At 44.3% G+C, this 13,029-nt stretch overlaps 1 protein-coding gene across 1 annotated transcript in view; it reads right to left on the bottom strand.

Annotated features, from left to right (window-relative positions):
- WDR62 (WD repeat domain 62) overlaps positions 1-13,029 on the bottom strand; it is a gene marked incomplete at its 5' end in the record, with an annotated part of 926,258 nt that overhangs the window by 626,186 nt on the left and 287,043 nt on the right. Inside the window, one exon of the mRNA XM_069207611.1 lies at positions 1,993-2,114. Within this exon, the coding sequence (XP_069063712.1) occupies positions 1,993-2,114 (122 nt within the window). The remainder of the gene's footprint in view (positions 1-1,992; positions 2,115-13,029) is intronic.

The following is a 13,029-nucleotide window of genomic DNA, read 5'->3' as shown; positions in this document are numbered from 1 at the left end:
TGCGATGCTCTGAAGTCCGTGGATCTATGACAGGCGCAGACAAGGTCAATGGCTGAGTATCTCGTCACCTCTGGGTGTTGTCTAACCCACCCTCGAGTACTACTTAGGAGGGCGCCTAAATATTGTTCTTATAAACTCTTATTGACTATTTCCTCCTTTGTGAACTTAAGTGGTTTTAAACATAATATAATGCTCTGTGATTATCATGGCTGTTTCGCTTCTCCTTCTGGAACCGTAACCTATAATGTTCACCATTGTAACAGAATGGTCTATTTTACTTCATACCATGGTGTAACTCCTCCAGGATTAAAGGCTTGGTAAGCTGTTTGCAGCTCCCTCGCATACTAAGGGGCCACATACTGACCCCATCTATCATGAGGCCAGGTGGAAGACGCGCAACCCATCCAAAATTTGAAAGAAAAAAAAAGGTAATTTGTATCCTCCCTCACGTGATACATTTGGAGTACAGAACTTGGCACATTAGGATCATTAGGATGCACTTTAGCACTTGATGGTCTCTTAATTTTTGGACCGCAGTTTTGTGTAACAGCCGATTGTTTGCAATAAGCATCGCCTGAGATTTTAGAGCATCCTATACATTTTCCCTATCTTTCTGAGCAGCCTTAGCCTGATCCTCCATTATGAGTTGTAAATTAATGTTTCATTCTGCTAGCTGCCAGACTATATCGTCAAGGGTGACAGTGGGTTCCGTCTTGTCTGGCTTTTCTCTATTGAAAATCCCACTTCTGATACCACTGTTAACAGGTCAATTTGTTTCCCACCCTGCACCGGTTCTAAAGTGACCACAAAATATGACTCCTCTCTGATATATAAGCTGTTGTAATAACTTTTATTAGGAACTGAGGTAAAGGCTGTTAATCAAGCTGAGTTACATTTCCAGTATTCTGGTTATTCCTTATGTGGTTTGGATTCTGTCTTTAATTCATTGTTTCTTCTCTCTTTCCCTCAGGTTTCACCTTTCGTCTGCTTCATTCCATTTAAGGAGAACCTCAGAACAGAGGATAAGAAATTTGGAATCAAGTAAGGTTCTGGGTATACGAGAGGGCAAGGGAGGGGAGTGCACATGTGGGAGGAATGGGAGAACGTGTAAATCGCCCTCAGGCAGCATTTCAAACCTTTTCTATCCCAAACGGGCTGCTGGTGCTGATTTAACCAAAATATCTAGCTTGCTAAGAGTAGGGTGGCATCTCTCTATTTTTCTTTTAACTACTTTCAGGTAACATGCACACTGGCTTCCTGTTTTTACTCTGGTTTACGGCCATCTCTTTTCCTTCCTCCCTTCTATACATCCCTGTCGCCCCCACATTTAAACCTCCTTCTTGGCTGACTACTGCCCTTCCATACCAGTGACCGTACCTTGGTTAGCCATATGCCTCCTAGAACTTGGGGGGTACGGGCATTGTTCTGCTCTATTCAGCTTTCCCCTTAAGTTTGTTGGATACTCACTAGTGACTCTCCTGCAGCCGGTGGTTCCACTCTTCCCTCTTGTGGTCCATCATCTTCCCCCTAGGCACCTGGCTTAGGTCCCGCGACTTCTCTGATACTCGGTTCCACTCCTGCGTCTTCTCTGCCAGTGCTTGGTTTGGGTCCCGTGTCTTCTCAGCCGACTTTGGTTCAGGTCCCACAGCTCGGCTCCTGCTCTAGCTATCCCTCATAAGACTCAACTCACCCTCTCAACTTTTAACCCGGGCCAGAGGTCCCGCTTTGATCCGGATGTTATTGTGTCCAGTGAGCACTCCAAAGTACCCCTGGGGCATGATGAAGGAGATGAGGTTGAGCCAATCCTGCAACAGTCACTATGTGCTCAAAGTAAAGAAAGTTAAAGAGTCCTCACCTCCATGTACTCAATAGAAGTGAACCATTTCAGTTGGAATAGCTAAGACATTTTACACTGTACGTGCTAAAAAAAACAGACTATTTGGGAAGCGGCTTTTGGGTATGTTCAAACTAACAAAGAAATAGAAGACTCACCTGACATTTCTGTCTTGGCAGGCAACAGCGACATATTTCTGAGTAACATCAGTATCCATGTCATACAATGTTGTTTTCTCCACCAAGTGATGAGTTCTGCTGAAATTATTTCCTTCAGGAATCTATGAACATAAATTAAAGGCCGTGAGAGAGTCATCCTTTTGGCACTGATACCCCACATTTTTTGATTGATACTGGTGGTTACTGACTGGCTGTGGCCTGGGCACTGATAATCAGTTCCAGGGCCAGTGCTCCATTTAAAAGGTATAAGCAAATCAGGCATGAATATAATTGGCTCTAACAACCTACCTATAAGTCCCTAGTATACAGTAGGTTTAGGGACCCCAGTGGAGGTAGGGCGTCCATGGATGCACTGCTGTGGTTTCTGGTGTCATTTTAAAGGCAGGTCTGCCTTGCTGGCTGCTTTTAAATAAAATTAACTTCAAATTCGACTTTGGAATTAAAAGTACTCGCACAGTCTTGAACAACCTTATTTTTACATATGTCACCCCTAAGGTCTGCCCTAGGTGCCCCAAGGGATAAGTGCAGTGTAAATATAAGTAGCAACATTATAAAAGGTGTTTTATAAGCCCTGGTGAGAGATAAACTGCCAAATTTGTTTTCCCCATCATAGTACATTGGCTCCATAGGCTAACACTGGGAGGCTTTATTTTAAAATAGTCCCATTTCAGCTAGGAAAGAGCTGAATATGTCATGTTTGATAGCAACTTACTGTTGAATTTATTCTAACCAATTTGTCAATGTTAGATTTATTGTAACTATACAGGGAAAGAGTTTAAAACTATTTCTAAAAGCTACTAAAATCAGCCCTGTAGTGCCTTTTCCTGATTAGTCAGCCCCTGACAGCCTGAGCCAAGCTATCTTAATGAGGTGTGAAGCGGCCTGGGCTGGAACAAAGGAAACATCTGATGGGAGGAGAACTGCTATAGCAGATGGCAGAGCAGGAAGGGGGGAGGGTGGCCAAACTGGTTGTCAAAGAAGGGAAAGCAGCCTGAAACAGAAAGTAGGCCTCCCCCATTTCCTTCTCCCCCTAGCCAGATGGAAGCCCAGTAATTACATTAGGATAGGGGCTGAAGGGGGTGTGTTAGGGAAACTTAACCAAATCAGTGGGTGGGCTCAGCCAGATGTAACCTGCAAGAAGAGTTTTTCTCCATCTTGGATTTTTGAAAAAGTTTGCTTTCTCTGACTGATTTGTGCCATACTTCTGAGGAAGTGGTCACCCCGGAGGATGGCACCCTGCACCCCATTGGTCAGGGGTGCCCCCCTGCTTGCAAATCCAGGAGAAAGGAAAAATATGGAATCACTGCCCAGCAACTCTGATCCAAAGAAGATCAGAAAAATAAGGACTGCCCTGCTGGACCCCCAGTCTGAACTTGAAGGACTGCACCCTCAAGGACTGAACCAGCTGCACACTCTGGGCTTCACCACTGAAATTACTTTGCCTTGCTTCTAAAGATCCAGGAGTGGACTCCTTGTAAGCAACAGGTACTGAGGAGCTACCAAGGGACCCTGCATCAAGTTGTGCAAGAAGAGACCAGCTGACCAGCGTCCAGTGGCCTTTTGAGGATTCTGACAAGATGCACTCGGGGAATAGTAGTCTCAACTCCCAAGGTGCAACTTAGAACTTCTAGAACCCTGGATCAAGTATGTACACTGCAAAAAACAAACAGGATTACTGGAAGAAGATCCAGAATATTTGAACAACTTTGAAAAAACGGTCCACAAGGTGACTGACTTGTCAACGAGAGTCAAGCCGGCGACGTCGAACTGTGACCCAGCCAAAATTTCAGGTTCTTCCCTCTGAAGCTCCAGAGCTCCACCCCCCCCCCCCCCCCCCCAATCGACAAAACTTCCAGGAGTTAACCGGAATCTCCCTCTGAGCCCAGCCGACGTTGCATCGCAAGCCGGCAGAGGAGACTCGATTGACGCCAAGAGAAAAAGCTCCTGAAAAAAACTACGTCTGAAGGTGAGATTTTGAGGACTAACGCTCAGTGTATCCAACTTGGGCTCTATCATGGTCGGTCTCAAACTTTGACTTTGCCATGGTCAAGCGCGACTAGATATCTGTGGTTGATGCTTTTTGCTTTTAGGCACTTGAAAAGTATATTTTTACATTAATCTTTAGAATTTCATATATCTGGTTTCCTTAAATTGAATTTTTGTAGATTTAGTGCCAATATGTCTGCTATTTGTTCCATCATAAGGGCTTGCCATAGGTGAGCGTGCCATTGTGACATGGAGGGTGCCTCGGGCTATTTCTATGCTGAGGCTAAGGCCATCCTGACTGCTTCCAAGCAGAGACATGGGATGGAGCAATCACACTGTGTTTGATGTTAAAGGGGTGGGTTTCGAAGGCCTAAAAGAACAAACTCTGGAGTACAGAGGATTGGGAGGCCCACTAGGTGTTTAATTAGAGTTAAATTGTCTGCCCAATAGGGGTGGTATGGTTGGACAATCCCACCAAATATGCTTGAAGTCTCCCAAGAGCCCACAAACCCCCCAGCACAGATCTTAGGTGTTTGGGAATATTTGCTTAAGTTTTCCTGGATGCAGGTACCAATTGGGACGTTTTTTAAAGTGCGCCTCCTGAAAGCCCAGTGAGCGGTTACATTTAGGTATGTCTCTCCAGAGCGTCTGCCAGTGTTTATCAGTGATAGAGGTCCCAAGTGTATGTTCTCAAAATGAGACGTGATGGGGAGTGAACTTATGTGTGGCAGACATCAAGAGAGAATAAAGGAAGGAGATGAACCCTCACGCTCTCCAAGCTTGCCTCACAAACTGCTAAATAGGGAGCAGATCTCTGGTGACAGCCATTCGCATGTTACGTTGTAGGACCCAGTGTTTTAGTTGGGTGTAGTGATATATCTCTGAAGTGGGTAAGTTAATGTCTCAATAGCAAATTTCAAATGTCAGTATGTTCCCCCCCCTCCATTGGAAAAGATCAGACACAGTTAGGCAGCTGCCTTCCAGCCAGAGGTCAAATGGGCGCGGAAGAAGTGCTGGTAGGAAGGCTACATTATAGAGGATAGGTGTTTAAGGTGGGGAAAGTCACCATACCTTGTAATAGAGTCACATTACCCCAAGTTTTCAACGTAGCGGCAGTCGGGGTGCTTAGATAAGCATTGTGCAGACGACCAAACCCGGGTTTCCACAGGACATCCCCAATCATCCTGCCCGACGTGTATTGGCCAGCTTTATAGTAGGATGCGAGGCCCAGCAATGCTAGACCACCATCACCTCTTGAGCATTAACAATTTGTGAGACAGGCAGGCTCTATGATTCTGCCAAATGAAGTTCGGTATCAGCGTGCAGGTGGTGGAGAATATATCTTTATCTAACTCAATAGGGAGTCTCTGGAAGAGATATAGTATACGTGGCAATATTTTCACTGCATCCATACAACTGAGCCAAGACATATACAGTGGAGCCCAGCGTTTTATACCTGCTCTTAGTGGCCGGAGTAAGGGAGGATAATTTGCTTTATATAATCGCTCACTCTCAGAGTAATCTTTATGCCTAAGTACGCAATTTCTTTCTTTGCCGATTGGAAAGGGGAGGAGGCTGCTATTTCCTTCATGATTGCTGGAGGGATGGTCAAATTAAGGAGGAAGGACTTATGAAGATTAACTCAAAAGCCAGCCACAGATTTGAAGAGTAGAAGTTAATTCTGCAAGGCTGCGAATGATGTCTGAGGAGAAGTAATAGTCAAAAGGATGTCAGCGGCAAACAAGGAGATCTTGTGTTCAAATGAGCTAACAGGGAGGCCCTAAAGAGAGGGTGTAGCCTGTATCTTTGCTGCTAGAGGTTCAATATAGAGTACGAAGAGCAAGGGTGTTAGGGGGCATCCCTGCCTTGTTCCTCAGGCCAGGTGAAAGTAGTCTGAGGCAGATACATTCACTAATACCCTTGAACGGGGGTAAGCATAGTTTGTTTGAATCATGGCTGAAAAGTGTGCCACAAATCGGCGTAGAGTATGGATGAGGAATTTTCAGTCCGTTTTCAGCATCTAGCGCTAGGAGGAATGCCAGGATTTTGTATTTATCAGATTTTTCGCCCAATTGGATCACCCGTCGCAGTTTATGATAGGCTCCCTCCCCTTAATAAAGCAAGATTGGTCTGAGTGTATTAGTTCTGGCATACTGTCCTCTAATCTGGTGGCCATGATTTTAGTGTACAACTTAGCAACAATATTACGTAGAGCAACTAGGCAATATGAGGTGCAAGAGTGAGGATTTTCCCCCGGCTTTGGGATAAGAGAGATCAGGGCCTCATTCTTTGACAGTCACTGCGGGGAAGTCAGCTATATGATTGAATAGTTCTGTTAAGTGAGGAACCAAGTCTGAGCTGAAGGATCTGTAAAATTGGGCGTTTAATCTGTTGGGCCAGGTGATCTGCAGAGTGTAAGTGTGTCTTATAGAAGCTTGTACCACCACCCTTTAAGGCTTCATTAAGGTCTGAGGGGACCTGAGGAAGGGCAACGTCATCTAGGTATGACATTTGTAGCCTAGTATCTGTTGGTTTGGAGTTGTAAAGGTGTTTATATAACTCCCTAAATGCATCAGCCTTTTCCTTCTCAGTACGGTTGCTCGCCTCTGACTCCTCTTGTATCGGGACTATGTTTTCCTTTTCCTGCTTAATCTGCAATTGTTGCGCTAATAGTGAGCCCACTTTATTGCCCTGGTCATTGGTATTCTTTTTGAGGCATAGGAGCGACAATTCAGCTCTATTAGCATATATTGCTTTGAGTTTTCCTCACAATGCCATCACTTTCCTCTGTAGGGTAAGAGTGGGTGTGGCTTTATGGGCTCCCTGGTCTGAAGAAGCTGTGCAGCTAACATTTGTCGATCTCTGTTTTTTTGGCGGGTCAGAGAAGTCAAAGAGACGCATTTCCGACTGATAATCACCTTAAAGGCGTCCCAGTTTGTAGAGAGGGTAGTGTCTTGGGGTTTGTTCAGTTTGAAATATTCCTTAATCGTCTTGCGAAGCTCATCTCTGAGGAGACACTTGTGTTAGGAGGTTAGGACGAAACCATCTGCTATAACCAGGTTTCGGGGACTGCCACTTCAACACCATTTCTAGCGTTGATGTTCGAGAGGGCAATGAGGTGTATTGTGGTGGTTTGTATGGTATGTTGTAAGATTTGGCTAATACATATGTGATCGATTTTAGAATAGGTGCAATGGGTATGGGAAAATCTGATGTATTGTGTGGTGGGGTGGGCAGGTCTCCAAACATCAGTGCAGCCTAGTTGGCGGAGTGCCGCTTTTGTAATTTTAGAAAAGGAGCCGGCTTGAGTCCTATGATGGCAAGTACTGTCTAGGGTGGGATCCCAAATCAGATAAGATTCTCCCATTAGTAGGAACTCTCTTTCAGCAAATCCACCCAGTAGCGAGAGGAAGGACAGGAGGAATTCAGATTGGCCCATGATAGGTGCATAGATCTTGGCTATAGCACATTAGAGCCCTTGATAAGTCCCTTGACCATCAAGATCCCTGCCCTTCTTTATCTGATTTGCTGCCCGTGACCTGAAACTTAATCGAGGCGTGGAAGAGAAGAGCCTCTCCGTTACTTTTAGTGGTGGCAGCCGACTTGTATATTAGAGGGTGGGATTTATTACGTAGTCTGTGGTACTCGCTTTGTGTTAAGCACCTATCAAGGAGGTATTTCTAAATCTGGTGGAGTTTATTGGGAGAGTTCAATCCTTTCACATTCCATGTTAACATGTTAAGTACCATATAGTGGTTTAAAAGCTGCACACTCCAAACAAGTCTACTCAGGGGAACAAAAAGTAAAACTAAACGCCCCTGCCACTCACCATTGCACTTCTGCTGATCTTTTCTCTCCCCTTCCACCCAATTCCCCCCTTTAATATGGAATCTTAAGGCCATCCATGTACCAAAATAACAAGCGAAAAACATGAACGCCAGAAAATAGGGAGTACACGCTCTCTTTGAACTATGAGTCACATCTGAAAGATAAAATTAACGTGCATAATGGACACAAACCCACCAACCATAAACCACCTGCACGGGATTAGGTAGGGTGGAGCCCATGGGGTTGCGACAGATAAAGCTCCCCGTGGCGTTACTATAGTTTCCCCGGTTATCAATAGCAGAGAAGCATAGGTGAGTGTGAGTGATACGAGGAGCCCTTGTGGCATGAATTCAATGGTTACTATTTAAAAAGTAAAAAGAGGTCTATGGGAAAGCAGGAATTAGTGTTCATCTCTTGCCGTCTTGTCATCCCTTCCTCCGTTGGAGCCATGTTCCTGGCATGCCCTTCATGGTGGGTTCTGAAGAGCACCCACCTTCACTCTTAATGGGGCCAGGGGAGGCCAGCAGTGTTAGGCCAATCAGGGAAGCTGTGTCTTCTAATGTTAAGTGGTGTAACTCATTGTGAATGTGATACCAAGCAGAAGAGTCCATCCGTATTTAATTTGTTATTTTTACAGGGCTTACGTCACTGGTTTAAACTGCAGGCGCTGTGTCAACATTGCAGGGGCAACATCCTGGTAAAGGAAACACACCGCTCCCTGGAAGGAAACGTGGTCTTTTATCCGTGCTGCTGGATGATAAGCTCCTGGGTTTTGAATGAGTGCACTTTGGCAAGGATGTCTCTTGGTCCCTTGCCATCTCCTGAGAGCCCACCCCGTGTATTCGCCCCAGCTGCACCTCTGCAGGATCATCACCCAGTATGTCTGAGAACAGGCCGACTATGATAGCCTGTATATCAGGGCCCTTTGCTCCCTCCGCTAGACAACGTGCACAACTATAATCACCCTTGGTCCGGCTTTCCAAATCTTCGCATTTGAAAAGAGCCACTTGCAATTGGGAATTAAAGCATTCCGAGGTGCGCCATATTAGACTTAAGTGCTGTCCACTTCTTGATGTTTTGTTTCCAGATCTAGTGTGCGTGTGCCAACTGAGTCAATATTGGCCTGGAGGAAGACCAGATGGGAGTTGATTTCAGCCTTGAAAGATTAAAGAGAAGCAGCAATGTCAGATTTGAGTTCTTCTCAGAGTTCTTTCTTAAAATCTCGCTTGGAGGAGAGGAGTTCTTTGGTTAAGGCCACTCTTGCATCAGTCGGGGGTGGGAGGGTTGGGCTGCAATTGTTCTGGTTTCTGATGGGGTGAAACTACTTGAGGCTCGGTTACTCTGGGTTTTCTTCTGCAGCATAGAGGTTTCTTTGGCATGAGAGGCAAAGTATCATGGGCAGGTGGAAATCCAAAAGACGAGGCAGCAAGTAGTCCCTCCTGGGACTACTACGCTTGAACTGTACCAGCCTGAGATGGTTAGCAGAGGATCTGCTTTGCATCAGCAATAATGTAATTGAGAAATGTGAGTGGCAGCCACCCCAGAGTCTTTCCCAGGGTGCTTATGATGTGGAGCAGCACAGTGGAGAGGTTGTAGTGCCACTCTCACAAAGCCGTGACAGTCCGCCCAATCTTCTATATATTTGCTGGTTTATTTGCAATACAAACATGGGCTGGAAATAGCATTGGCAAAGGGCATAGATAGGTTTGTGGCAAAGAACATTTCAATGGATGAACAATAGAAAGTTGCAGCAAATCAATTGATATCCATGGAATAAAGGAAAGTTAAATGAACAAGCAGATGCATTTCTAAAACTCAGAATGTTGTGTTTACTCAGACCACTGCAAGCAACAAGTGCCACCATCTTGCACCAATAACAAAAAGCTTCAGTAACTTGGAACTTCCTGAACTGCAGTATTTGAACAGGAGTTGACTAGCGCCTGTTAAGTTGCTGATCATAACTTAAAAGGTACAAAAGGCCTTTAGAGGGCTCTGTAGACTTATGAATTCTATAATGGCCGTTAGAGACCGTAAACCCATCTCTTTCAAATCATGACTGGTTGGAATCCTGCATTATCATGTTAAAATGCATGTATGCCTCTGTTTTAAGTGGTTTAGATTTTGCTGGTCAAAACAATGGGACCATGGTGAAGAGAGCTGGCACAATCAGACATCAAGCTAGAAGGTCATTAATGGTTTGAGATTCTCAGTCAGAGAAGGAGTTAGAAGCAGTATTTTATCTGCTTGTTTACATAAGTTTAAAAAAAACGACTTTTCACAAGGCAGACCTTTTTTTCCAGCAGATGAGTATACAAAATGTAGAATCTCCATCATTTGTCCTTTAAAGCAGAGCTTATAATCACACTTCCAGACTGAATCTGCGTTGAGACATCCAGTTATGGATAAAGTGGGCATATCTATGTTAAATACATTAGCTAACTTTAGCACCCTGATGAGAACACGAGCTAGGTGTCTCAGGATGCATTTACGGATTCACTTGGAAGCTCTTCAAAATTTTACCTGGCGGTCTGAGGTAGACATTGAAGAGGTCAGGAGACAAATGAGTAACAAATGTCCGATACAAGAAACAGCCCCGTTTAGCATCTTTATAGCTACTGGCAAGGAATATTAGTAGCCAAGCCACAACCAGACTGGAGGTGGCAAACCTGTATAACTCTAAATGAGAGTGCGTTGGTCCACTGCTGCTGAAAAATCTAGAAATATGAAGGTGATTGATGGGTCCAGGTCTTTAAAGATGGATTCCCCATTCCAAAGCAGGGCAGATTTAAGGCTATGTCCCAGTTTAAAACTCAACCGTTTTTTGTCCCAGAGCTGTTCTTTTTTTTTTTTGTTCTTTTTTTATTTTTATCAGCTGTTCGTTGTAGATGGTATGCAGTTGTATACTTAGGTTTTATTGACATGGTCTTTGATGGCATGAATATGCAGGGTAAATGTTTCCCCAAGTTCATCGGAAGCTGCATTGTGTTGCAGGCTGTGATTGTGTTGGGTGAGTGCACTGTGAATTTTTGAAGATTTTCATCATTTTCTACGATTGCTGCGGCTGTAGTGAAGTATTTGGTTTTATGATAACCTCCGAAAGTACGGCACCGATAGTTGCAGCAAGAATGTCTGACTTTTAGTTACCAGCTTTCATCTAAATTCCTTACAAGCCATTGCTTTTTCTTCTAATGTCAGAAAGGTTATTGTTGAATCATTTATATTTTGTGTGTCTGTCTGGTGTGGCTTTATCTGTAAGAGCATCTAGGGTTTTTCAGACTGAGGATCTGAGCATCAAGGACGGCTTCAGTTGTATTTTTCATGTATTATGGAGTGACTAGCCTGACATACTTTGGAGAAGACTAATTCTCTAATCTTATACCAAGTTCTTCAGATGATGGACTGGGGTTTTCTTACTTCTGAGAAGGTTGGTTAACAGGAAGGCATAAGAATTAGAGTTAAAGTTTTGAACAAAGACTGAACTTCTATTTAAGCGGCCAAAGTCTAGAACGATGGAGAAGCTAAAATCACCTGAGCATCCTTTATTAAGATTAGAACCACTGTGAAGGAAGGAGAAACACTAAAATTCAAAAGCTTCAATGAATGTTGAGGAAAAGGTGATAATCAGCTTAAATTGTGAAGTTGTCGTCAATCAATAGTTTGACCAAGAGATTGCATTTTGTTATGGTGGACAAGAGGTGCCCGATGAAAGGAGTGTTAACTTCCTGATGGACGAACATTACACTGCTATATGCATTCTAGAATGCATACAGCAATAACACGCCAAAAGGTAGTAAGTGTTTTGGAGTTGACTTTGCAAGGTCGGGAATCACAATACAGTGAGGACAGCAGCCCCAACGTGGGATACTGAATTTCTGTTAATGAGGAGCAAATTAAACCCAGATGGAGTATGATGGGCAGGATGCAGAGGTTTTAGCGGATGTGCCAAGGATTCTGATGCTATGCAGGGTAGATGATCTTTCTCACAGCCGAGACACTGTTCTATCCTGGCCTGATGAAGCAGTCGGAAGGACCTTAAAAAGACAGTGTCAGACTTAGGTAGTCAATAGGGAAAGGTGTAAGGCCAGGTGGGGGATTGAGTCAAAGACTGACCTGCAGACTATAGCACATGTCGGCTACCTAGGAAGGGTGCTTTGTTTAAGAGGCCATGGGTAGGTAACAAGGGAACTTGTCAAGTCAGCAACTTCAAGTTAACCACAATGTAGACTCAATTTCCGTGCTAGAAGATAAAGTTCAGTAATGATATTTCTGGTGGATATCCTATCTACTTGCAGATCATCACCTGTTGAACATCGCTACGTGCCAGACAGGATCTGGAAACCTTTTCTTAGCTCTTCTGCGCGAGAGTACATCTGCTGCTGAAAACAGTGCCCTGGTTACATCACTCAAGTCATAAACACCCCACCCAAGGGCACCGACACCCAAAGGCATGGAGTTTGGTTCCTCGTCCATTTCTTCTGTGCCTTTTGAGGCAGAGGTGAGAAAAGGCATCAACTGTATACAGTGCAGTGACAATCCTACTTGGGGCCTTATTAAATATACTTATGACCATCTGTCAGGGTAGGGAGAAGGGTATGGTGATGTGAGGAATCTGGAGGTAAACAGAGTATCCACCAAGAAGATCATTAGATAAGGTGAGTAACTTTTACTTCTGATGGATACTTCTATCTGCAGATTACTCACCTCTTAAGTAGATTCCAAAGCAGTACCTCCCCTAGGTGAAGTTTATTAAGGGTGAGATATGCCAAGGAAATCTTAAATCACTGCACATGTAAAAATGACCATCCCTCCCCACCTCAGAATACCAGCACTAATGCTCTGCAAAGGTGTGAAGGGCAACCCAGGTAGTTGCTCAACAGATATCAACAGAGATGCCCCTATCCAGGGCAGAGTACAAGCTTTGGCCCTGGTGGAATGGGCACAATGTCACTCAGGTGTTATTGTTTTGCCAGTGCATAGCACATTTTTATACAAAGAATTATCCAAAAAGATAATATACTTTTCAGCATGACATTTTATTTCTTGATGCCAGTGTAGCTAACAAACAATCTGGCATCCAATATGAAATCCTTAGTGTGGTCACTGTAAAATCTCACAGCTCAACAAGGAGCTGGTTGATGTACTCACTCCTAGGCCTTGGAGGGAAAAGGTGCAGGATAAAAGGTTCAGAGAGAAACAGATGCC

The sequence above is a fragment of the Pleurodeles waltl genome, chromosome 9 (genome assembly GCF_031143425.1).
Source record: "Pleurodeles waltl isolate 20211129_DDA chromosome 9, aPleWal1.hap1.20221129, whole genome shotgun sequence".
Classification (NCBI taxonomy): Eukaryota; Metazoa; Chordata; class Amphibia; order Caudata; family Salamandridae; genus Pleurodeles; species Pleurodeles waltl.
The sequence above is the reverse complement of the archived record's forward strand: the minus strand, read 5'-3'. Positions and strand labels throughout refer to the sequence as shown.